This window comes from Ochotona curzoniae, unplaced genomic scaffold (assembly GCF_017591425.1).
Source record: "Ochotona curzoniae isolate NIBS_2020 unplaced genomic scaffold, NIBS_Ocur_1.0 contig_1014, whole genome shotgun sequence".
NCBI lineage: Eukaryota > Metazoa > Chordata > Mammalia > Lagomorpha > Ochotonidae > Ochotona > Ochotona curzoniae.
Genome location: NW_024464920.1, coordinates 15,802,712 through 15,829,305, shown reverse-complemented (window position 1 = coordinate 15,829,305; position 26,594 = coordinate 15,802,712). Strand labels below are relative to the sequence as shown.

Sequence of the window (26,594 nt, the reverse complement as noted above, 5' to 3'; positions counted from 1 at the left end):
TGTTTCTAGTCATTGTTTGGAAACAAAATTATATTCAGGTTGAGGTCTGTTAATAGGTCTTGACACAAACTGGCTTAGTTATTTATCTTGTAGCTACATTCCACTGCTTTCCAACAGTAGTGAAAGCAAGGTTAGTCCACTCCCACAACAAAGTATTCTGAATTCTTGAGGGTTTTGAGAACTTGTTGGAGACAGCATGAAATATTCAGATTCCCAGAATGAAACATTTCAATTATAGGGGTCTATCAGATATTAATAAAAATGTTCATGATTGGTTACTTAGAAGATAGCATGGGGATGGTAGATGACACATCAGAAAATAATTTTTGAAATGGCAGTGTCCTTTTTAATTAGAAATTTTTAAAATCACTATAAATCTGGATCTCCACTTAAGTAAGACAGGCTAAGTTGGCATAAATACTTTGAAAGCAATGCTTCAGGATAAAAATCTGGTATGAAACAGAAACAAATTCAGAAAATGCTTACCTAGAGCTGTGCATAAGAGGAGAAAAGAACTCAATGGTAGTAGTAAAAGCAAATGAAGCAGAGAATACAGATTTGCCTAATTTTTTTTAAAATACCAGCAAGGACTTAGAGAAAACATATCTTTGGGTTTTTCCTACCTTATCGCTCTAGAATAGCAAAGCACCATCTTAGGTGCAAAGTTGAATGAAATATCTTTGAGAAATATCTCTGAGAAATATCTTTGTTTTCTCCTGTGCCGACAAATCCCCTCTCCACCTGGGAACCTGCAGCTCCATTGGGACTTGGTCAACACCAACAACTAAACACCATTATTGCACGTTTACATGTACGATCATGATCAAACCCATGGTGAGAATCTATATTCTATATACAGGAAACATTGAAAAAATTTTTACCTTTTGGAGACAAGATGTGAACAATTATATTCCATTAGTAAAAACAGATCAAATCCATGGGAGGTTTTGTTGCTGTTTCAAAAATCTATATATTGTGGTAGTCTCTAGAATTACCAAAGCTCTGCTTTCTTGCGTTGAGCGTTCTAGTCTTGGTCTCCCTTTCATTTCTTCCCAACATGCTAGCCTTTTCACAGAAAGCCATCACTCTCCTCCCCAAGAGGATTCATTCTCTTTAATGCAGAATGATGACAAATGTGTCTCCACAACTTGGGGGTAGGCCTGAAAATGTTGTCTATTTTTTTGTGTCATCCAAAGCAGACTGCACTGAGGATCTTTCTCTGATGCATGCTACAAAGGAGCCATCCGAGACTCAAGGTTTCCTTGGCAGTTTCTATCCTGTGATACAGCTTTTCAATACACTGGATGGTAGCAACTTCAGAATTGAGGCAGGAGAAGTGAGTCCCGTGAGTCCCGTTTCCCTTCTAGTTTGTATCCTTTGACACCACTTGAAACACATGGGCTTGGAGCATCTTCGGAATGATGACAGCTAGGCCAAGTTTTGCTGGCCCCCTCAGAGTGGCAGCCCAGTAGTTCACAGTCAGGAAGTGATCTTGTGGTTCTCCCCTGTGATGCAGCAGGTTCTGTTCCTCCAGGGACCTATGGAGCCAGCTTTGGAAACTGCTTCCTGCGCGCCGAGGAGCCTGGAGGCAACTCTTCAGAGAGCAGATGAAAGAGGACCCTTCTCTGAAATGACACAGGGTACAGGGCTTAGAAAATTCTAAATTCTGTGGCAGTTTGCAAAGTGACCCTTGTGGTGTTAAGGTTAACTGTCTTTCAGACTTAAAAAGAGAAGCTTTCTCGTCCCTTCGTTCTTCTATTTTCTTTTTTTCTTTTAATTCCTCCAAAGAATAAATAAGTCCCAGGGGCTTGACTGTAAATTACTAGCACATTTCAAGTCCCCAAATCCCACGGCCAGTGTCAGGGTTCTTTGCTTTGTTCCTTTTCTTGTAAATTGGAAGAGGGGAATTTGTATTTACCTGTGAGAAAATAAAAGACAACGAAAAAAGTAAACACTTTGAAATGGCAAATCTTTACCTCCCTCCCAACCTCTGTGAATCTAGCAATCAAACAATGAGCTTTTTTAGAGGGATATTTTATTACTTGGAACTCCTTTATCCCTTCATAAGCTGCAAGTGGAATACAGTGGTGTGACATCTTAAAGGCATAAATGCTGGAAAGCTTGATACATGAAGGCAGTTACACAAACCAGAACTAGGCCTTGTCCGTGCACATGGAAGATGACCAAATAAAACCTAGATGCCCCAATGACTCTTGGCAGGGAACTATTTAGCTGAAATAAGAGCTACCACTGAAAAGTATTTTAAAATATTGTAAAATCGTCAGGCGGTGACTCATTCACCAGCCATTCGTTTGAGCAGCAAGCTAAACAAAGCTGTTGTAAGCCCTGCTGGTCGTTAACTACAAGTACTCAAACCATTTGACCTCATTTGGAGTCCGCTTTTAATGATGACAGTAAATAAGTCTCGTATGAAAACATTCGGAGCAGATTCCGGGTTTTCGGCATCCACGCATATGGCTGTGGACAGGTCTAAGGCTGTGTCTCCTACTGTACTCACTCCGGAACGGCTATCTACATAAACCTCGCAAGTTCGAGGCTCAAGGACGCCCATCAACCAGCAGGGTTCACACAACAGTGGCAAGTAGCTATCTGAAATGACTCCTCGCACCTCGTATCCGTTAACTTTCGAAAACATCTCCGGTATCTGTGGAAAGCTGACACACTCGGGAAAACGGACATTTGTTTCTTCACGGTTTTCAAAACTCGGGAGGACACGCACGTGGATGCGCACGTCCGGGAGCCTCGGGGCCGCACTACAACTCCCAGAAGGCGGCGCGCGGGTCAGTAGGCCATTTCCGGGCGTGCGTCGCCCTGCGGGGTCCGGGGTTAGCCGCGGCGGGGAAGACTCCCGGGTGCCGGGCTGAAGCGGGTGGCTGGCCGAGCGCTGCAGGGCGTCCGCCCGCCAGGATCAGGAGCTGTTGGGACACGCGCTCTCCCTTTTGAATTGCCTTGTTGGGGCCACCATGAGGCGCCTGGGCTCGGTGCAGCGGAAAATGCCGTGTGTGTTTGTGACGGAGGTGAAAGAGGAGCCCTCCACCAAAAGAGAGCATCAGGTACCCAGGAGCGCTGGCGCCATTTGCGCTGGCCTGAGCTGCCAGGCAGGCCCGCACGTGGTGCGGATCCGTGGGGAGGTGCCGGGTGCGAGCCCCGTACGCCTTGAGCTCCAGATTCTTGTCCCTTCTTCGTTCTGAGGGCGGGCACCTGCGAGCGAGGTTTGCTGGTGAGCGATTCAGAGTTGACCCTCGCCAGGAAATCGAACCCTCCCAAACATGCTGCTTTCTTCTCCCTTTTGCACCTCTCAGTGGCCTTCCCCCCAGTGCCGAGGTAATCACCGCCGCCCAGGCGTTGCTGCTTTTCCAGAACGATCCAAAGTGGAAACGGTAGATGCACTTTAGCTGTGGGAACCTGGGAACCCAGAGCAGTGTTGCTATCCTCCCGCATTTAGCTCACTGAAGATCAGAGCTCATTTATGGTTAGGTGTTAATTAACTTCTTGATTCTGACTATTGTTTTACTAGCTGAAGGTTTTCCATCGGCCTAGCAACGTGTTTTACACGATGGTGGGGCTTTGCTGTATGGTAGTGCATGAATACTAAGCACTGCGTTATCAGGAGGATGCCTTGATATTTGGCAGACTCACTATCAGCAGAATCCCCAGTTACTGGGTGTGTGCTGTCAGTTTGCAAGACATCAAAGTGTCGCCTGGGGGTGGTCTCCTTCCTGCGCTTCATCATTGGCAACAGGCCTTCTTGGGCTAATACACCCAGAGACGTTTAGGGCGGAGTCCCTGCTGTTATCTTTCCTCTGCCTATCCAGGGCTTGACACTTGGTCAGCAGCAGATGACTGCATTTGTTGATTGAAAAGTGAACCCTGACATCGCTTCATGCTTGAGGCCTCTTGCTTCTTACGCCTGTTCTCTCTATATTCTTTTCTTCTGCGATCACTTGAGCGGTTTCCAATATCTCATGTCCTGATTTATGCACTGCCTCTTTCCTCTTCCGGAATGATCATCACGCTCTTCTTGCCTAGTTGAAACCCTGCTGTTCCTGCCCTAGTGGCTCTGGCATTAGTCAGCCTTGTGCTGTACATGTTTCACTGACAGAATCCATAGGAAATAGTGTGCTGGGGTAGTGGTTCGGCCCGCGATTGTTGATTACCTGTATTAGAGGACTGTAGTTTGCAAAAGTGCCATGTCTCTGCAGGGAACACTGCATCGTGGGGATGTTTGTAGCCTAGCACCTAGCTGCTAGGCATCCATGCCCTCTGTGGGTTAGGCCCAATCTCTAACCTCCTGAGGGTGAAGTCGCTGTGGCACTGGTCTGTTTCCTTCTGAAACACACCAGCCACAATCCTGTCTCCACACTGCTGCTCAGGCTATGTGTTTATTTTTTCCTCCTGCATCACCTCCACAGGGTTTTTAGTGTTTCAAATAGGACCTTCTTCTTCTTCTTTTTTTAACATTACATTGCATTATGTGACACAGTTTTATAGGCACTGGGATTCTCCCCACTCCTCCTAAAGCCCTCCCCCCATGGTGGGTTCCTCCACCTTGTTGCATTACCACAGTTCAAGTTCAGTTGAGACTCTTTCATTGCAAGCATATACCAAGCATAGAGTCCAGCATGTTATTGTCCAGATAAGTTCAACGGCTTGTTGGGTAGACGATCTCTGGTCTGAAGGTAGAGCCGACAGAGTATCATCCCAGTCAATTAAAAGGCCCAACATAACATCAGCCACAGCTTATAATGTTATGGAATTAATTGACATAGTATTGAGTAGCCAGTATGTTAAAAGAAGAAAGAAAAAAAAATGCAAGTTCTTAACTACATGCTGTGACTTCTTCATTGACATTTCAATTTTAGTTTATATACAACTGGGTTCTATACACTTTAAAAACCTTATAGGTTATTATTCAGCTGTCTCGTGTCTTCAAATAGGACCTTCTTCATAAAAAAAAAAATCTTCAGTCAATTTAATGATTCTAGTGATTTCTCTTCTACCCAGAAATTATGATGGACCACACAATTGATACTCTTGAGATTGACACGTCTTGCTTTTCCAGTAGTGAATACTTTGATGATAGAGAAGATCCTTGTGTACCTCTTAAAGTCTTCTGCAGTGCTTTGCACATGTCAGCAAGGAGTGGTAGATAACATTCTTTTTTGTTAAAGAGATATATTTATGTATTTGAAACTCAGGGTTACAGAGAGAGACAGAGATCTCCCAGCTACTGGAGCTTGATCGGTCTGAAGCCGGGACCTTCTTCTGGGTCTCTCTCTTGGGGGCAGGGACCCAAGGGCTTGAGCCATCCTCTGCTGCTCTTGCAGGCGGTAAGCAGGACACCAGATTGAAGTGGAATGACCAGGACAGGAACCAGTGTCCATGTGGGATGCCAGCACCCAAAGTGGAAGCTTAGCCTATTATGTCATGGTGCTGGCCCCAGAACAATCATTTATATACAGCAACATGGTCATAGATATCTGCTCCATGGGATCTTCGATAAATATGCACACACACTTGCCTACACACAAAAGTTGAACACTACTATTGGGTCAGACCTTCTGGTTGTAGCCCCACATGTTATGTTCATGTGATACCATGCCGTAAGTGATTATTTCTGTTCAGAGTTATCTTGAATGTACTGAATCAGCACATGAATGAAACTGTTTTATAGTTTGCCTAATTCTGTTTGAAACAGTGCTTCCACATTATTGGTCTTGAGTTTGTATACACTTGTATATATTGTGCAGTGCTTTCCACATTGTAAGAGTATAGTCACTTAAAGTTGTTTATTAATAAAAAATGTTCCTTTTTAGAAACGAAAATTCAGTTTAAAAAGTCATTAAGAAACGTAAAATGTGGCTTCATCTTGCTATAGCTACAAAACTGTATCAATTTAAAAAAGAAAAAAATAGAAACTGTCTTCATCTTGGCTGCTTTCTTGATGTACCGTTTTAGTAGTAGAAAAAAATATCCAATTAACTACCAAAACCAGAAAGGATCAAGAAGTGAATACTCTGAATATAAAATCAAAAGACACATGGAGTGATTCATAGTATTTTCAACAGAAGAAGGAAAGTGAGTGAAGCAAAATCAGCCTCAGATGTTGAGTACTCCAGGAAAAGATTTGAATTGAAATAGCAGTTGGGTGTGTGATATGACATATCTAAGATGACATAGTAAATCGGCTTGGGCCATTAGAGGGCCATATTTCCTGGGGTACTCATTTGAGGTCTTACCACAAAGTTGTGCCACTAAAACTTTACACACTGCCTGCATAGTAAAGAACAATTGCTTTTGTAGTCTAGGTGTTCAAACTTGGCTGCATGAGTACCCACAGAAACTTCTGATTTTGATATAAAGGGATTTGAAAATACAGCACTCAAATTAACTAAATGGGGAAATCAGGTGATGAAAGAAAACTGTTAACAAACAAGCCTAACTCAGAATCAAGAACAGTATTTATTTTATAGAGGCATTTTTTTTCTATTGCTTTTGAATATTTTACAATTAAATAATGGTAAAAAAAAAACTTAATTGATACAGCTCAGAAATTTTAAGGTCTTTCCAATATAAGCAGTCTCAGTTCGTGCAAAAACCCACCAGGGGTTGATTGTCCTTTCAAACCATGTATTTCCCCAATCATGTATTTCCCCAGAAAGTACTTGTTGAACTTTACAGCATAGTTTAACACCTTAGAATGTAAAGCTGATTTTAGGATACTGTGCTGGAAATTAAGATCTTAGTCTTTGATCTGAAATTTTTAAATAGAGATGCCAAGATCCTTCACATTGGATCTTAATATCACTTCATGAAAATATGCAGATAATCAGTTTGGGCAACCAAACATGATGGCAGCATGGCAGCATTTTTCACAGATGGAATATTAGGGAAAGGTTTTTTTTTTTTTTAATGTTATCATGCAGTTAATAAGGAAAAGCATGTGAGACAAATAAATTCAGAAAGTACAACTGTAACTTCTAAAGAAGCTATCCTGGGGCCAGCATTTTGGTGTAGTGGGTGACATCACATGTGGACACAGTTCGAATTCTGGCTGCTCCACTTCCTATTCAGCTCCCTGCTAATGTAGTTGGGAAAGCAGTGGACGGTGGTCCAAGTTCTTAGGTTTCTGAATCCATGTGGGAGGCATGAAAGATGCTCCTGGCTTTGGACAGGCCCAGCTCCAGCTGTTGGGGCCTCTTGGGGAGCAAGCCAGCCAATGCAAAAACTTCTCTGTCTCTCCTTCTTCCCCTCTTTCTCTGTGCCTTTCAAGTAAATAAATACATCTCTTTTTAAAAAAAGATGGAAATGTCCTGGAAATTAATGTCAAGTATATGAAGATGAAAACTGCACTAAAAACAATTGGAATCATGCTGAACACTGATTGATGGTTACATCTGAATGGGAAAGACGGTGGGTGATTTCTTGTTTACGCTTTTGTGTATTTTTAGAGATTTTGCCTAAGAACCATTTGTGCACTTACTTTGCTAACAAAAAATAAAAAGTATTAAGAAAAATTAGAAACAAACTATGGCTGACCCCACCCCCATCTGTACCTGCTGCTGTCTGAGAGTGGCTCAAGCAGAACGTCACCAGATCCCTGCTAGGACTTGCAAAGAACCAAATCGGAAGTGAGAAGTCAATTTTGTGTTCCTGGAAGGAAGTCTCCTGTATTGAAAAGTAGGTTTATTCCTGAAAAACTGAAAATTATGAGTGGCAGATACTTGTATTGCGTTACCAGGAGCGCCAAAGGAATCACTTGTTAGTCAAACACATGTTTTGGTTTTACTTGCAGTCAGCCGCAAGCGCAGTGGCCTGTACTTTGTTCAGACACTTCCGATCGTGACTGGGTGCCCTCGGTATCTGCGTGTTTATAATTTAGCATTCCTTCCCTTCTGGTCTGCTCCTGTGTTGCCTCTTCAGAGAGTTCTTTCCTGCCCATCACTTCTGAGGTAGCACCTCACCCCTCTCTTCTCTCCCTTTGTTTTTTCTCTTAAGCACTTAGCAGGCCTAACACACTTTTTTTTTTTTTTTTAACACATTTTGTTTCTTTAGTCTTCCTCACATTCCATGAAAGGTGGAGATGATTTTTTTGATTACTTTTGTATTTGAGAACCATGCGTTTCACACATCTTTCCATATACAGCAGTGCTAAGGATGTAGTGCCGCCTCCGACATGCCTCCTGGGTCATTGTGGAAGGTGAAGAAACGTAAAGAACACAATTTTGTGGGATAATCAGGTATTGATCTGATAGTATAGATGGGAAGGGATGATTGGACAACTTGACGGGAATGTTTATAAATTGAGTCGAAGGATAAACAGGAGACCATCTCTTGGAACTGATAGAATCAAGAGCATTTCAGGTAAAAATGTCTGAAGACATAGAGGGTTTTTATCTTAAACCGATTTTCTCTTTCTCTTTTAAGCCATTTAAAGTTTTGGCAACTGAAACTATAAGTCACAAGGCATTAGATGCAGATATATACAATGCAATTCCAACAGAAAAAGTGGATGGAACATGTTGTTATGTTACTACCTACAAAGGTAAAATACAATATTCATTACAAATTGTACTTTTTCTTAATCACTTTGCAGATTAAAAATGAGACATTTTATCTTCATAAACATTTGAATGTAAGAGTCGTAGCAGACTTATTTGTTATGTATTGTAGTTTTTCTCTAGGTGGAGGGAAAGAAAGTTATATATACTTAGTACTCTGACGGAACAAGTGGTATGATAAATGTTCCCCACATGTTACCTCCTTCCGTTTTTCAGATAAGGAAACTGAGGCTCAGTCAACTCAACTAGTTTATGACCATGTAGTTGCTGAATGGTTTAACTGGCGCTGGAACCTGAGTTTGTCTGACCCTCCCTCTTGTTCTCCTTGCACTGATCCCACTAATATTTTCATCAGCTTTATTAGTATTGATATCAACTCCAGTTAAGTTCATGTAAATGTTCTTTTAAAGAGGTTGACACAAACAGAAATGATCAGCTCTGTAAATAAGAAATGGATTGTAAAGAAAAATATCCTGATTGTTTCTGGGTAATAAGATTGTTTCTCGTTGCCAGCAAAGAAGCAGAGCAGTTGGGCTGGCCCCACCTCTTGGCTATTGTTCTAATGCTGCTATGTGTAGGACAGAACACGTGTCTCTTAGAGGCCCTGTCTGCAGGCCTTTGGTATATGTACCCAGAGGAAGAATCACTGGATCAAATGGGCATCCAAACTGACCCTTGTTTAATCTCTAGAACAATGTTTTTACTGTGGCAAATATACACAAATCTACCATGTTAACTATTTTACATGAACTGTTAAGTGTGTTCATAATGTGCTCTCTCACCAGTATCCGTTTCCAGAAGACTAAATAACTTCCTGTGCTCCTTCCCCATTCTGCTTTTCGTCTCCATCAATTTCACTATTTTGGATACATTATATAAGTGGAATCATGCAGTGTTTGTCTTTTTGTGATTGACTTGTTTCATAGTTTGTCTATGATGTTAGCTTGCATCAGAAACTCACTCATTTTTAAAGCTGTATAATACTCCATTGAATGTGCATAGCACCTTTTTGTCTACCCATTCAGCCATCAATGGACACTCGGGCTGCTCCCAACTTTTTCTATTGAGAATGATGGTGTGTGAACAGGGGTGGCTAGGCAGCATGGCTTTTTGAGGCCCTGCTTCTGATTCTTGTGGGTATATTTCCAGAAGTAGAACTACTACATCAAGTGTTAATTCTAATTTTAATATTCTTTGTATATTTTTATTTTTATTTGCAAAGTGGGCTTAAGAGAGAAAGAGAAAGAGATCTTTCATCTGCTGATTTACTTTTCAAATGATGTCAGTGGCTAAAGCTCAGCCAATCCAAAGCCATCAGTCAAGAGCTTCTTGTATGTCTCCTACGTGGGTGTTGGGGACCGAGGAGCTGAGCCATCATACCATTGCTTTCCCGTAAGCAGGGAGCTAGATCAGCACTGGAGCAGCCAGGATCGAACCATACTGTACTACACCATACTACATCATAGTGCTTGTTCCTCTTTCTTAACTTTTATTTTCTTTGCTTTTTTTTTTCTTTCTTTCCTTCTAAGATTTATTTTTTATGCAAGGTAGAGTTACAGAGAGAAGAGTCATGAAGAAAGTAATTTTAATCTTGTTGCTTATTTGAAGGAGTGATGGAAAGAGGGATAGAGATCTTCCAATCAATGATTTGCTCCCAGCTAGCTCCATTGTCCTTGGCAAGGCCAAGGAGACCTGGGAGCTGGGCACTAGCTGAGCCACCCATTCTGTCGTAGGCTCAAGCACTTGGGTCATCATTGGTGCTTTTCAGTTGCAAGGTACAGGGCTAAGAAGCAGAGCAACTGGGACTTGAATGCGTCTCTGATGCATGCAATGCATCATGCCATGGTCACAAACAGTGGCTTAATGCACTGTGGCACGGTGCTGGCCAACTGTTGTAATTTTTTGAGGTGTGACTGTTCATAGTAGTTGCACCATTTTACATTCCTCCAGTAGTGTGCAGAGGTTCTAGTGCCTCCATATTATCATTACCACTTTTATTTTTTTGTATTTTACTTGTTTTGATGATAGTAGGCATGGATATGAGTGCAAAGCATTATTTCGGTATTTACTAGTAAAAAGAACAAAGGATTCATTCAACCTACGTTGATAATTTTAATGTTTCTTCATACTATTTATCTGGAATTATATAGAGCTATATAGAATAGAATATATATATAATTTTTACAAACCTTTATATTTGAAGGAACTATAGAAGGTTTTTCAGTTCATTATATATTACAAAGAAATGTTAGTATGCATCACTATATGTGATTTTGCATTATGATAGCAGTTAAACAAGGTCAGGATTAAACTTCAAAGAAAGACTCACAGCACCTGAAATCACCATGCCTGTAAATCCACATTGTATCCTGGTAAAATAGACATAGTGTAGCAAGTATATTAAAAAGTAAGCATGTGACTCACAAGCCAGTGACTGTCTCAGGGAAGGGAGTCTGGCTGCCTGAATTGGCTCCCTGCTTCAGGGTCCTAGCAGGCCAGATGTGCACAGATTCAGGACCCACTGGCGGTTGCAGGCAGCATCTTGGAACCAGGGAATCCGAAGGCTGTCTCTGGTGCAGTATTCTGTGCTTCTGCTTATTGTGTGGGCATCTTGCTAGGTAACCACCCACAGTTCCTGGGGGTCTAGTTGTGGTCAGGTGCAATTCCTTGTACCAGAAGAGGAGGCTGGTACTGTGTCCTGGATCATGATGGGAAAGCAATAGTATTGATCAGTATGCTTCAAGCCTTGACCTGTGGTTGATCATGCAAGACACTTCAGCACCATGTAATGTTCGGGGGGTGTATGAATGCAATTATCTGGCTACCTTTTCTTGATATATAAGGGTAGCCTGTGTTTCTTACTATGCTAGTTACTAATAAAATATTTTGAGACATCTGTATGAAAGAATAGTATTTTTATTTTTATCTCATCATTTTTAATGTCATTTCATACTCATCATTTTTTAGCTAGAGAAATCAGTGTTCTCATAATGTAAATTGCTAGTTGGAATGTGGCTTAGACCAGGCGCTTCCCTTAGTTTCCTAGGCTTGCTTTTTGTATTAAAGAAATGACCTACCATTTATTGGAAAACTTTCAGTCTGAAATGCCTTTTAAGATAAATTTTGTTTGGCCCCTTATACTTTTAATTTTGTATTAATTTTTCAGGTCAACCATACCTCTGGGCTCGACTCGATAGGAAACCCAACAAACAAGCTGACAAAAGATTTAAAAATTTTCTACATTCAAAAGACAGTTCAAAAGGTTGGTGTTTTACCTTTTTAAATAGCTGAGGTTTGTGGCTTTTTTATTGCTGCGATTTTTTCCATCCTTTGTGTCCCGTATGGTTTTAGCAATGAGCAAAAAGATTTTATTTGAATATTTTTATACATAAAAAGATATTTGAAAATATTATTTTAAGGTATTTTGCTGCTATTTCCTTGACTCTCATTGCAGTGTGAGTCTATTTTGTTAAAGCATACAAATTATTACACTATAGTATGCTGAGTAACATTTTGATTTGGTATAAGAGAAATATGTTATTTTATAAATCAGATGCAAATCTCAGTATTTCTAGCAACAGTGAAGTGCCTCAAAATACTCTTAAGTAATAGATATCCACATGATTGTGGATCTGTGTTTGTGAATATAATTTATGTTTATTAATAATGAAGAATAAATTCATACACATTATAGAATATTGGCTAGTTTAATTAGCTTGTTAAACTCTGCATACAAAAGATAATATGTTCAACATTGGAAATTTAAACTGTTAGCACTCCAAGAGTTAATATTCATTTTCGTAAAATGAACAATATTTTTGTCATAATCATATATGATATTATGATGTTTTACCAGCTGTTCCAACTTTGCATAGATTCTGTATATATTTAAAACTATAACTACATTTGAGATGATCTCTGTTTAGAGTTTTTTTGGAATATTGAAGAGGACTTCAAACCTGTCCCGGAGTGTTGGATACCAGCAAAGGAAATAGAACAACTAAATGGGAATCCAATTCCTGATGAAAATGGACACATTCCTGGTATGAGATTTCTTCCTAAATGCGATTTGTGTGTTGAAAAGATTTATTTATTTTACATGAATGTCAGAGTTACAGACAAAGAGAGGGAGAGACAGAGAGATCTTCCATCTGCTGGAAGCCTTCCAAGTGGCTGCAGCGGCCCGAGCTGGACTGAGCTGAAGTGGGGGCCAGGTGCTTCTTCAGGATCTCTCATGTGGGTACAAGGGACCAAGACGTTGAGCTCTCTCAGGCCATCAGCAGGGAGCTAGATCAAATTGAGCAGCCAGGAGTTGCATCAGTACCCATATGGGATACCAGCATTGCAGGTGTAGTACTAGCCTGCTGTATCACCATGCCGACCCAGCCTGTGTATGCTTTATTTTAAAGGCAGAGTTATTGAGAGGATGAGAGAGATGTTCCATCTGCTGGTTTACGCCCCAAATGGCCACAAAGACTGGAGCTGGCACCAGGCTGGAACCAGGCTTAAGCCTGGTACTCCATCTTCATCTTGCACGTGGTTACATGGATTGAGCCATCTTCTACTGCATTCCAAGGCACATTAGCAGGGAGGTAGACAAGAAGTAGACCAGAAGTGGAGAAGTGTATAAGGAGCAATAAGGTTCATTCAACCTAAAATTTCAAAGTTTAAATATGGCTCTTTATTTACATAGGTAGAGCAAAGACTCTGAATTAATTTACCTAATTTAATTTATATCTGATATTTTATATCAAGAATATCCTCAAGGCAAGGGTTTAGAATAATTTTTAAGATAGACATATTACGAACTGTATTCTGTGAAAATTCATGAAGCTTTGAATGCGAATAGCTTTGAAGTTCTTATCAGGAGAGATGACATAATTGACTTTGCCTGAAATAATACTTTAGGAAGTCTTACTTTGAGACTGAGGACAACTTAGGGTCTGTGCGTGTGTTTTGATCATTTGAAGATTCTAGAACAATATTTCAGTGAAGGTAATTTAAAGCCTGTATCTCACAAGTAGTTTTTCTGGGGAAGGATAAAATTTTGCAGAGGAATGTTGTATGGGAAGACAGGCAAGATCAAGATGATGTGCCCGACAGGGATATTGTGTCTATCCTGTGCACAGTACTCTGGATGCTAGCAGTGTGGAAATGAGGGTCTGAAAGTCTGTCATTGACGTTCTATGAGATGTTTGGAGAAATCAACCAATAATATACCATGACTTCAAGGCCAGCAGGAATGAATGCACAGCTACAAGTGAAGAGGGAGGGATGCCTTTATCAGCTTAGGGCTAGAAGAGGCTTTTTAGAGGGATTATCTGTGCTGAAGCTCAAGAACCAGGAAAATAGCTAAAGGGATGGTCAGGAATGTTCCCTGAAAATTAGAGAGCATGGACTATTTTGGACATTTTATGCAGCTAAAATGGTTAGAGTGTATGATGTATTGATGAGCTTATAAAGATTGAGGCTGAGATGTGGATGGCATGGACTCAGACCTTAAAGGCCTGTGTTTCAGGTAAAGGAGTTGAAATTTATGCTGATGAGAAGGGGGATTTTGCAGGGCAACAGCAAAACTGAATTTGTATTTTAGAAACCGAACAGTGATCAAAGTGGGCTGAGTTTTACTGTGAGCCAGCAGGCCAACAAGGAAGTTCTTACAGAAATCTGTGGAAACAGAGGTTAACAGTGTAACTCTTCACAGTGTCATATACTTGTATGCCATAGTTTCTCTCTTTTTCTCGTTTTGGTAATGAATTCTCTATCAGGATGGTCCTGGTAAGAATGAGAATAGCAGTAGTGTTCAATTGATATGGAATCAATAAACTGTTCAGAATTAGAGTAGAGCAATTTCATGTATTCAGAAACACTTACTGCATATACCCATTGTCCCTGAAATTGGAGGGATGGTGAAAAGAAAACATTCAAATGTGTTAATGCTGTGTGTTAAAACAATTTTCAATCCTTACAGAGGTAGGGTGAATTAGGAAGGAAGAGACTGGTGGGTACTCTGTCGTGGAATAATTGAACGATTAACACTTCAACTGAATTGAAAAAATATAGCCTATATGATTAAAAAAAATAATATTTTTGCTGGCTCATTCCCCAAGTGGCTGCAAAGGCCAGAGCTGAGCCAATCCGAAGTCAGGAGCCAGAAGCTTCCTCTGGGTCTTCCACGTGGATGCAGAGTCCCAAAGCTTTGGGCCATCCTCTGCCATTTTCCCAGACCAGAAGCAGGAAGCTGGATGGTATGTGGAACAGCCGCAACAGGAACTGGCGCCATATGGAATTCTAGGGTGTGCAAGGCAAGGCAACTGAGTCATTGCATCAAGCCAGGGAAACATTTTAACAAAAATTAAATTGACCAGTTTCAATCCTAAGAAAATCATCTTAAAAATTCTGGTTTTTTTTTTTTTTTCCTCTTTAAATGATAGGCTGGGTACCAGTGGAAAAAAACAACAAACAGTATTGCTGGCATTCTTCTGTGGTTCATTATGAATTTGGAATTGCCTTGGTGTTAAAGCCCCACGCTGCAGATCCTGGGGTCTTGGAAATAAGTGCAGTGCCACTAGCAGACCTCTTAGAACAAACACTGGAGCTCATAGGAACACATATCAATGGAAATCCATATGGTGAGTGAAGTCTGTCCCGTTTTAATAACTTTTATAGCCAGGTATAAAGAGGATTTTTCTGGACAACTTTAAAAGTATACACACTGTAGAAAAGTTTCTCTTTTCTTTCCACATTATTTTTTGTCTTTTTAAACTTTTCTATTTATATAAAGCGAACAAAATTTCATATATTTCATACAAAGTTTTACAAGCATATTAGTTCTTCCCACTCTCCACTCCACTCCATTTGGGCTATGATGAAATACCTCATTGTGGTTTTGATTTGCATTAATTGACAATTTATTTGCATCACCAATGCCCACTTTTTCATATGATTGTTGGTCATTTGTCTGTCTTTTGAGAAATGCCCATTCATATCCTTTCCGCATGTTTAAATTTGATTATTTGGGTGTTGTGTGCTTTTCTTTGTTCTTAAATTGAGTTCCTTATCTATTCTGCCTCTTAATCCTGTGTAAGTATCTCTCTCCTATTCTATTGGTTATGTCTTTGCTCTTGTTTCTTTGGTTGCACAGGAGCTTCTTTGCTTGACATAATCTCATTTGTCTATTATTTTGTCAGCTGCGCTTTTGGGGGTCATAACCAGAAAAAAAAGTCTGCCTGTGAAATGTCTTGAAGGTTTTTCTCTTATTTTCACATAGCCTATTACATACATCAAGAGCAAAATAAAGAGGTCTTGGGGCTGTTTTGGTTACATAGCACACTAGTCCTCTGCCTGTGGCACTGGTATCCCACGTAGGAGCTAGCTTGTGCCCTGGCTAGTCCACTTCTGACCCAATTCCCTGCTAATGGCCTGGAAAAGCATTGGAGGAGGCCCACGTCCTTCTACAGAACAGAGAACAGAAGAAGCTCCTGCACTTAACTTCAGACTGGCCCAGCTCTGGCCATGGTGGCCATCTGGGGAGTGAACCTGTGTGTGGAATTATCTACTCGCCGCCACCCTTTTCCTTCCCAGTAATTCTGACTTTAACTAGGAAACAACAACAACAACAAAAACACTATAACCTGAAGGTTCTAAACTTGATAGAGTACTCTGATTTCATCAGTACTTTTTTTTTTAAGGATTCATGTATTGAAAAGGTAAGTTAGAGATAGAGAAGTAGATGGAGAGATATCTTTATTGACTGATTCAGTCCCCAAATGGCTGAAATGGTTGGAACTAGAGTAATCCAAAGCCAGGAACCAGGTGCTTTTACTGGGTCTCTCCCATGTGGGTACAGGGACCCAAGGCCCATCCGCTGCTGCTCTTCCTGGTGCATTAACAGGGAGCTGGATTGGAAGTGGAGCAACTGGGATTTGAACCAGCACCATATGGGATGCCAGTACTGCAAGCAGTAGCTTTACCCACTATACCACAGTGCCAGCCCTTGATCAGTACATTTATACCTTTATTGGAATGTCACACTGTACTCCATAAACAATAATTTTAAACAGAAGTTTAAGAAAGTTTGAGATGGATGTGTTAACAAATATTTCACCTATTAAATGGTTAGATGAAATTATTATACTGTATCACTTAAATCTGTACCATTAAAATAAGTTGTAAAAACCACACACTAAAAAATGTCCAGTTAAGCATTGTTTCTCAACATTGTATCTATTTTTTAAAGATTCATTTATTTTTATTACAAAGTCAGATATACAGAGAGGAGGAGAGACAGAGAGGAAGATGTTCGGTCCGATGATTCACTCCCCACGTGAGAGCAATGGCCGGTGCTGCGCCGATCCGAAGCCAGGATCCAGGAACTTCCTCCAGGTCTCCCAGAGGTACAGGGTCCCAAGGCTTTGGGCCGTCCTCAACTGCTTTCCCAGGCCACAAGCAGGGAGCTGGATGAGAAGTGAAGCTGTCGGGATTAGAATTGGCTCCCATATGGGATCCTGGTGTGTTCAAGGCAAGGACTTTAACTGCTACGCTATTGAGCTGGGCCCCTGTTAGTAAAACCTTTTAAATGAAAAGTAATGAAAAAAGAAATTGGTAATACCATATCAAGTGTCAGGATATATATGATGATGAATTGAATATTCCAGGGACTCAATGGACTACTGATAGGGGATTGAGAAGATGGACATAGGTCCTGAAAGCTGTAGTACAGAGAGAGGAGCTTGATTGGCAGATGTAACGAAGCTAAGGTAGTAATTATACAAGGTGTCATAGACAGGGGGTGGCTATTGAGCAAAATGATAGCTGATTGTGACTAATGGGGTAGAACAGGGGTTGGCAGACATTTCTGCAGAATGTCGAAGAGCAGTTACTTAACCTATGTGGGCCACAGGCAGTACTTAAATGAATGGATGTGGCTGAGTTCCTTTGAAACAATCTGCAAAAACGTGTTTCTCTAATCTTGGTGTGCAAGCCACAGTTTGCTATCACAGTGCAGAGTACACACACAGAGGTGGAATGTAGATGTCTTGGACTTCAGTTCTAATTTGATAATTTAAGGACAACAAATGAGAACAGGACCCAAACCACTGGGATTCTATTCTCTTCAAAAACACCAAGTAAATAAGTAAATGTTTTATTCCTAAATGTTTAGAAGACTTTTAAGGGGTAACTTTTTCATCCTTTGTTCGATCCTTTGAATGAATATGGCTAATGGCAAATTGCACCGTTCAGGGTTAGGAAGCAAGAAGCATCCATTACACCTTCTTATACCACATGGAGCATTTCAAATAGGAAATCTTCCTGCATTGAAGCACAGTGATCTACTGTCCTGGTTTGAAGGTTGCAGAGAGGGCAAAATCGAAGGAATAGTATGGCATTGCAGTGATGGCTGTTTAATTAAGGTAAGAACAAACACTAATTTGTGTATTTAGGTGTTGGTATCATCCCAGAGGAAGTAAAAGTGACAGATTCTCTCCAAGTCGCAGCATTGCTAACTGGCAGTAAAGAAATGCAGTATCTTATCCCCACATACCACCATTGTTGTATGCCACGACGGTGATTCCTGATGAATTTGGGCTCACTGGTTATAGATGTGCTTCACAGTTAAAGTGACACTGTCTGTCCGCTTCTGGAAATTCATCTATACAATAGTATTCTCTCTATTTAGCCTTAATTCAGCATCTTCTACACTTACGGATTTGTTGAATAACAACAGTGCCAAGAAGTATTTCTAATTAAAAAATCTGACATTCAAAAAATTTCAAAATTAAAACTTTTTGAGACCATATGTCCGACTTTCAAATTTCAAATTTTGGATTTTTGGACTAGGGAATGCTCAACCTAGTCTCTCTTGGGTTTGTTTTTGGATGTCTTACAGGGAACTGAATTTCATTATGTTCAAAATTGTACCTAACTAACCCCCTGACTCCAAAATTCAGTGAAAAAACAAATACTACAAACAAACAAAACCTTTGTTTATTATTTTGAACCCGTCCTTCTATTACTTTATAGATATAGGTATCAGTTCTTAAAGATTCTAATCTGTCCAGTGTGTGACCTTCTCAACCACTTCGCTATTTAGTTCATGACCTGTGCTTGAATATTGTTCTCCTACATAGCATCTGTCTTACTCTGTGTATCATGCACAAAATAATGTGTATCTTCCTTGTATAACACTGTTGTTTCTGTAAAATTTTTCATGATCTTATCCCTGTGTAATTTTCCAAAACTATTCTACATATATCCCAAGTCCTAAACACTCTCAGTTTTATGTTCTAACCATATTTAACCACTTGCAACTAAAGCAGAACTTACTGCTCTATCACAGAATGTTCCCTTTGGTTAGACTGCCTCTTCCTGCTAGCTTCCATAATCACTATTGAACTGTACTACAATTTTATGGAGCTTCCAATTATTTTCCTGGTTATGTTTCCAAATACTAGAAATAGAGTCAAAAAACCAGTTCTCTGCTTTCATAAAACGCACATTCCAATGGGGAAGATAGAGATTAAGCAAGTAAATATGTAACATTTTAGCAGAACAAATAATTAAACAATCAAACAATAATTAAAACTTTAACCTTTTTCTCTCTCTACAGGTCCATCGGCATCATCTTGGTTTAACCTGGCCAATTCCAGATACTTACATGAATTCAAAGCCAGTTGTTATCAACATGAACTTGAACAAATATGACACTACCTTTGATACTAGATGTTTGTTTAGTGACTTTTCAAAAATAGATAATCAGAAATTTGGTAGGCTCAAAGACATAACACTTGATGTATAAACTGAATTGCAATTAAAATTAGCTTTGCTACTATATTTGAATCCTAATTCTTTGCTCAAAAGGTGTAAATATTGTGAAATATCACTATGTCTTCTAATTTTTGAAAAAATGATTTTCCAGATGCAAATACTCATTCAGTCTTTTATTTGATATTGACAAATGTTAACCCCTGGACATACAAATATAAGTAACAGTAAGTCCCAAAGACTGTTTAAGGGTAAATTCTGTTCACTTTAGCTGGATGATAATTTAAGGACAACAAATGAAAGCATCTGAGAGTCTTTACATATATATAAGTATATACAAAATCATAGTTGTGAATGTTACAGTTGTTGAAGTTTACCTTCATACTATTAACAAAAAAACCTTAATGCAAACATTATGAACACAGAAAAACTATTTTATCCTAGCTTAATGAAAAATCTGTCTTCAAAATATACATTTCCAATAAGATAAAATCCCCAAAAATTTTACTTAATAAAAATTTCAGTTCACTTCTGTAATGGTATGGTATAGAGTTGAAGAAATTCTTCAGTCCAGATTTGCTTAATATCCTATAAAATTTTAAACTTATAAATAAATAAAACTATGATTATTGATGGACCTTAATATACAGGGAAGTTATCAAGACTTTCTTCATTTTCATACTGTTCAGAAGTAACAGGGCTAGTTAATTCAACACCAAATTGCTCAGAAAATTTTTTTAACTTTTCTTCTAAAAGAATATTTTTTTTAACTTCTTCCTTATAATTATACTTCAGATCTTCAATTTCTTCAAAAAATGAAGGATCAAAATTTTCCAGTTCTTTCTTCAGCTTTTTAACTTCTTCCTAATGAAAATATATTATCTTTAAAAGTCATGTACATGAATACAATTTTTAGTTCAACTAAAGACATTTAATCATAAATAAGAAAGCCAAAGTAACCTAAATAGTAAATGCTATAGATGCAGTATTTTGTTAAGATTGTTAATAAGGTGTAACAGTACAATATAAATAAAGAACTTATAATTGTCAAACAATGTATGCTGTAAGTTTGACTAACAGTTGTTCAGTTTTTAGAGTATAATAGCATTCAATGTAATATATTCATTGAGAAATGAAAAATGTTCATCACAACATGGATATTTTGGTTGAGATTTTATTTAAATTAATTTATATTTCCTCTTTACAAGATGCTAATTGTTAATGAGTAGTGGTCAACCTTCCTAAGTTTATTTATGATCATGGAAATCCTGGTACTTCTGACAGTCTAAGTAAGGCATCTGGTGGGGACAGAGATTTAGAGATTTTGAGCATTAATGAATATTTAGAAGAGCCTATTCCATTTCTGTGTCCATGCTATTTTGTTCAATTACATTGCCTTAAAAGGGATCATAATGAAATGTTTCCAGGGAAAAGTAAACCTTAAGAAACCTAAGAAACAACTTGAAGACACTCCCCCTAAAAGTTGAAGAAAGTATTCAAGTAATGAGCTATATTTGTTACAATTAAAAAATAAATGTATTGTTGCATGTGATTTTTTTTGTTTAATATTTTAACGTAGATGAACATAATGAAATTGGCAGTAGCAAAGTTTAACACTTTATTATACTTAAAAGTGTTAAACTTTTAAGTACTTCCAGGACTTGACAGGATGTATCCTTAAAACCGAAAGACAATAAATCAAGTAGTTTTCATAAAACAATATACAAAATTAGATATAATTATATAATTACCTTTAACTGCAGCTTTTCTAGATTTTCTGTTTTAAGCTGTGCCTTTAGGTCTTTTACCGTTTCCTTTAGTTGATCAGTATCTGTCAAAAATGATAAAGATTAGACTCAGCTTTTTTCCATGTGGAGTAAGTTCAAGACAAAGAATTTGTTTTGGAGAATAGGCTGAAAACTAGAGCCTGAAAAAATATGAATGTGGCAGTTGACCCCCTCTTCAGGCTGTGATGTGTAGAATTCCACAGCAAGTTTCCTGCCCCGGACATGGGCCGTTCTCGAGGTGGCAAGCACTGGGAGAATGTACCAGCGAGTGAGAATCTCTGGACCTCGCTCTGCCTGCTTTTCATGTTAGAAAAGTAAATAAAACATTCATAAAGGAAGCTATAAAGCACGAGACATTGCCCTAGAAAGCAATAATCAAAAAATTAATAGTCCTAGTACTTGAATACATTGTGTATATTGATAAAAACAAAATCTGATAGACAACTGAAATGACAGTAAACCAATCAGGAAATATAGATGTTCAAGGACCAATGTTGGGTCCTAGTGGATGAAGGTACTGTCAGTGACACTGGCATCTCTAGCAGTGCCAGCTTGGAGTTTCAGCTGCTCCATTTCTGATCCAACTCCCTGTTACAGCATCCGGGAAAGCAGCGGAAGATGGCTCAAGTAGTTGAACCCAAGTAGGTGACCTGTTGGGACCATTTGGGGAATGTACAAGCAAAGGGAAGACCTTTCCCCCTGACTAACTGCCTTTCAGATAAATTACGAAACATGGATGTTGAAATAAAGGTACCTGAGAGTAACCTGAAATTCTTTCCTGACATCTACTCCTAGAATCTCAATGGGCATGGCTGTTCAACCCACTAACGTGCAGGGTTCAGTTTGCTCACTCAAGTGTTAACGCTTGCTCTTTGCAAGTCTTCCTCGTGCCGCTAAGGAAAGGACAGTCCCTCCTCAGCAATCCTCAAGGAAGGGAGAGATAATATGTACTCTAATGGTCAGGAGACTACCATTCCTTGGGTTGTATGTTAGAGGTCGCTAAGTAAACAAGATGAGGATTCTTCCTCTGTTTTATGGCTTTTTGTTTAAGGGGATGTGTAGTAACTGTGTAATAGGGACCATCATACCCAAATGTGAAGATACAATGCAATATATATCTCTACTCTCAAATCAAAAATGGACTCTCAATGAGACTGTTAAATATATCTTGACATTAGGATGATGGATTCTATCATTGTCAGGATAAAGAGCAGAATGATCGACTTATTACTTTTTATGAAGGATCATACTATGAGAAGATTCAGTGAGGTGGAGGGGATCTGTGGAAGTGTGAAGGAAAATCCCACTTCCTATGGAAGTGTATCAGAAGGTGAAAAAAAAGAACTATAGTGCAACTGGAAGAAATTGACCTAATATTCTTATATTCCTTCCTTACTTTTATATTGTGATGAAACCAGTAACAGAAGGAGAAAAACACTTGGGTATTCACTCTTGTTACAGTAATAATAATTTAAAGGGCTTAATGGAAATACTTTTTAAAAGATTTATTTTTATTTGAAATGCAAGAGTTACAGAGAGGGGAAAGGAGACAGAGATCTTCCAACTTCTGGATTCACTCCCCAAATGGCCACAGTGGTAGGAGCTGAGCCAATCTGAATCCAACAGCCTCTTCTGGATTTCCCAAATGGGTGCAGGGCTCATGCACATGAACCATCCTCTGCTCCTTTCCAGGCCATCAGATGGAAGATGGATTAGAAGAGGAGCAGCCAGGAAATGAGCCAGTACCAAAACGGGATTCTCGTGCAATAGGCAGAAGGTTAGCCCACCACACCATTGCACCTGCCCAATGGGAGTCTTTTTAAAGCAAGGTGATGACGGTTTTCTAAACTTCCTATCAGGGATCTAATTTAAGTGAAATCTGAATAAATAAATAGAAAAAAAAAAAGGACAGCCCTAATTCAAATTGTTAGGATAGCTAACATTTTGGAAGACATATTACCAGGCACAGCACGTTCTGCTCCATGTTGGTCCTTGTTAGCTTCTATCTGAAGAATCAAATCTGCTTTGTCTTTACCCAACTGGCTATTAGCTAATCTGCAATACAATGATAAATGACATGTTGAAAAACACAAACCAACAGACATTGCTGCACAAAATCCACTCATTTCCTATGAATTAATACAGTGCAGTACACAGAATAGGCCATTATGTGTTCATTTATTTACTCATAATGCCGAAATACTGCATTCTCGATCAAAATCAAAAGTCTTCATGTTTCCCTTGATAACTGATGTGACTTTATCTGGAAGAGTAGCTTTTCTGATAAAAGAAGCCCAATGAAAGTGGCCAGAGAGACTCCTGACAGTGAAGAAATACTTGTTCTCTCTGTCATTAGTGTTTACCTCTGGGAACCTAAGGCTCAGTTCATGCTATGCAGTTAGAAAAGCTTAAACAATATTAGAAACTGGAAACTCAGATTTACTTTTTTTTTTAGTACCCGTTATGTACAAGATAAGCTGAATGACAATAGAGGGATGAAATAAAGACCCGGAGAACATTATAGGTAGCAAAAGAGAATTCATGTCTCAATACAGCAAATCTGGTTAGCCAAATTTGGTTTTATAAAAAGGAAGAAAATAGGAAATCAAAGTAGACATGTGAGCTTTTAACATACCTAAGAACTTGAAGCTCTCGTTTAAGGTCTTCCTCTGTCTTGATATCATCAGGAACACATTTGAGAACCTCTATCTGTGGACATGATGGAAAAAAGATAAAGCTTGATAGGGAAATAAGAGGTTTTACAAAGATACTCATTTTAATAAAGCATAGTATTAAGTTGGGCTTTCAAAAACATACATATATGTATTTCTATGTTCAGTTCATTACTCATTAGCGCAACAAACAGTTCCTGAGGAAATGATTCCTCAGGATAGCCCTGAGTACAGAGGGTATAGCCAACAGGTAAAATCTCTTCTCACACGGTCCTTAACATTTATAGAAGGGAATGATGAGCAATGCACATTTGATGTGCTAATATTGCCAGAAGGGAAGGACAGGTAGCAGCAGTCACCCAGGGGAAGGGGAAGACGATGCAAGGTGCCAGAGGATTAGTTAGGGAAAATACACCCAAGGAGCCATCACTGAGGAAGAGATGTGAAGGGTGGGAGAGAGCTATCAGATTTGGGGAGTTAATAGTGTTTAAACAAAGAAAATAAGCAAGCACTTGAAGTTTGAACAAGGCTGTTTTGTTCAAAGGAGTAGAGGAATGTTAATGTGGTTAAATGGATGTGAATGAGACTGGAGAGAAAATTAGGTGCCATTTATGTGTTTCCTTACGGGTTATGAAAAGAACTTGAAGTTTTATACTAGGGACATGGCAAATCACTGGAAAATATGGAGGAGGATAGGACTGACATGGTTTGTCATGAAAGTGAAGAAAACAGGAAATGATCAGAATTGTTCAGGCATGAGAGAGCAGCCTGCATAGATCTGATAGCTATGGCAGCCGGCATCATGGCGTAGTGGACAGTAGTGGACAAAGGTGCTTCCTGAGACACAGGCATCCCATAAGAGCACCACTTCAAGCACCAGCTGTTTGCTTCTGACCAGCCTCCTGCTGATGACCTGCAAAAGCAGCAGAAGACAGCTGAAGCGTCTGGGCAGTGTCGGTCACATGGAAGATGAGGAAGGAGCTCCTGGCTCCTGGCCTCAGCCTGTCCCAGCTCTAGCCATGGCAGCCATCTGGGAAATGAACCAGTGGATGGAAGCTATCCTTTTCTAGCTGCCCCTCTCAACTATAAATCTGACTTTCAAATAAATAAGTAAGTCTTTCAAAAGAAGAAAAAAAGATTGTTAGTGATGGGCAGGCTGAGAAGTGGTCAGAGTTGGGATATATTTTTTAAATGCCATAATTTAATGATTGAAAATGTGGCAAATGAGAGAAAGCATGAAGTCAGTGACCATCAAAGTTGATGCCTTAGACAAGTGGGCAAATGGTCCTATCATTCAGTTGGATTGGGCCATTCAATTATATGGGCTTTTATGGGAAGAATTAATCAAGGATTCATTTTATCTACACAAGACAATCCATGAAGATGCTTGAGATACACTATTTTCTCAAGTAAGGAGCGAGGATATCACTTGCCTGTCTTTCAAGGTCTTCAGCGTATTTCTTGGCTTTTTGTTCTCTCTCTGTTGCCTCTTTCACATGTTGCTTAAGTTCAGTAATAGTTTGATTTTTTTGGGCAATATCAGTTTCTAATTTTTTCAATTTCGTTTCATACATCCTGAAAGAAAGTACAGAAAAATAAAAATAGCATAGATATGGGAAATAATTTCTTTCACTGACTTGTAGGTCAGTTGAAATTATTGTCCTAAATTAAGGCTCCTGAAGATAATGCTTCTTGTAGTCAAATCTTGAGCTGTATATATAGTTAGCATTATAGGGACAGTAAGGGGTAAGTACACTTTTAGGCCAGTTGGGGCTGGCATGGTGGCATGGTGGTTAAGCTGCGATGGACATTATCAGAAAGAACAATTCGATTGTTTAAAACACTCAAACAGCTTTTACTAGATCTTAGAAAATTATATTAGAATATAATGTTTTTAAACTCACAAAAGTTATCTACCAAAGCTTAATGGTAAAATATCAGAAGTTCACTCCATCTCTGATTAATTACCTGTTTAAAGTGAATCAAGCAGAGCATTTTCTCTGATCATTCATACCTAAATCAGCCTCCTATCATTTTTGCCCTATATCTTAGCAGTGGGTTAGAACTGACAGAAAACATGTGTAAGTTACTTTAATAACTAACAGAGTAACTATAAGGCATTTTGCATGACAAGGCCTATTTCATGGATCCCAACAGAGATGACTTGAGCTGATTTATGACTTGTATAAAACCTCAGCTCCAGACCTCAAAAGAAGCCAGTGTCAGAACAAGCCTACCTCTGTCAAGTGGGTTCTATACAGACCGATGTCTTCTTCAAAACGGTTCACTGACGTCCTAGTAAGTGGTTTACTGACATCCTATGCTCAGTAAGCCTGTTCAGTTCTCAGATTAAAAGGACATAAATAATATAAAATGCAGTCATCTTCCTCAACGGACACTGTCAACAGTTTACCCAACTGTTTATAAACCTTATAAATGCTTTTTATATTTAAAATTTATTTTACAGCTACACAAAGCCTTTTTAGAACAGAAAGGGCAGGGGTTATCATTCCCATGAATAAAAACCTCAGGTGGGGCTCGGCATGGTAGCCTAGTGGCTAAAGTTCTTGTCTTACACACACTAGGATCCCATATGTGCGCCAGTTCTAATCCCAGCAGTCCACTTCCTATCCAGCTCCCTGCTTGCGGCCTGGGAAAACAGTCGAGGACGGCCCAAAAGCTTGGGACCCTGCACCCGTGTGGGCGAAACAGAAGAAGCTCTGAGCTCCTGGCTTTGGATTGGCTTAGCTCTGGTCGTTGTAGCCACTTGGGGAGTGAATCAGTAGGCA

At 39.3% G+C, this 26,594-nt stretch overlaps 2 protein-coding genes across 3 annotated transcripts in view; one reads left to right on the top strand and one right to left on the bottom strand.

Annotated features, from left to right (window-relative positions):
• The first annotated feature begins 2,868 nt into the window (after positions 1-2,868).
• On the top strand, positions 2,869-20,885 carry CUNH12orf29 (chromosome unknown C12orf29 homolog). Of its 2 annotated transcripts, none has more exons than XM_040981110.1 (7): positions 2,869-3,074; positions 8,449-8,566; positions 11,749-11,844; positions 12,509-12,625; positions 15,017-15,214; positions 17,826-17,995; positions 19,192-20,885. In XM_040981110.1, the coding sequence occupies exons 1-7, from the start codon at positions 2,985-2,987 to the stop codon at positions 19,378-19,380; spliced, it is 978 nt and encodes a 325-aa protein (XP_040837044.1). In that variant the 5' UTR covers positions 2,869-2,984; the 3' UTR covers positions 19,381-20,885. The 2 variants fall into 2 exon arrangements, with proteins under 2 accessions (XP_040837044.1, XP_040837052.1); XM_040981118.1 differs by lacking the exon at positions 2,869-3,074 and adding an exon at positions 7,281-7,434.
• The window catches only part of CEP290 (centrosomal protein 290), a 69,504-nt gene continuing 62,829 nt past the window's right edge, over positions 19,920-26,594 (bottom strand). The window contains exons 50-54 of the mRNA XM_040981100.1: positions 25,239-25,380; positions 23,769-23,842; positions 23,094-23,188; positions 21,098-21,177; positions 19,920-20,210 (exon numbers count right to left, since the gene is read on the bottom strand). Of these exons, the coding sequence (XP_040837034.1) occupies positions 19,986-20,210; positions 21,098-21,177; positions 23,094-23,188; positions 23,769-23,842; positions 25,239-25,380 (616 nt within the window). The 3' untranslated portion in view covers positions 19,920-19,985. The remainder of the gene's footprint in view (positions 20,211-21,097; positions 21,178-23,093; positions 23,189-23,768; positions 23,843-25,238; positions 25,381-26,594) is intronic.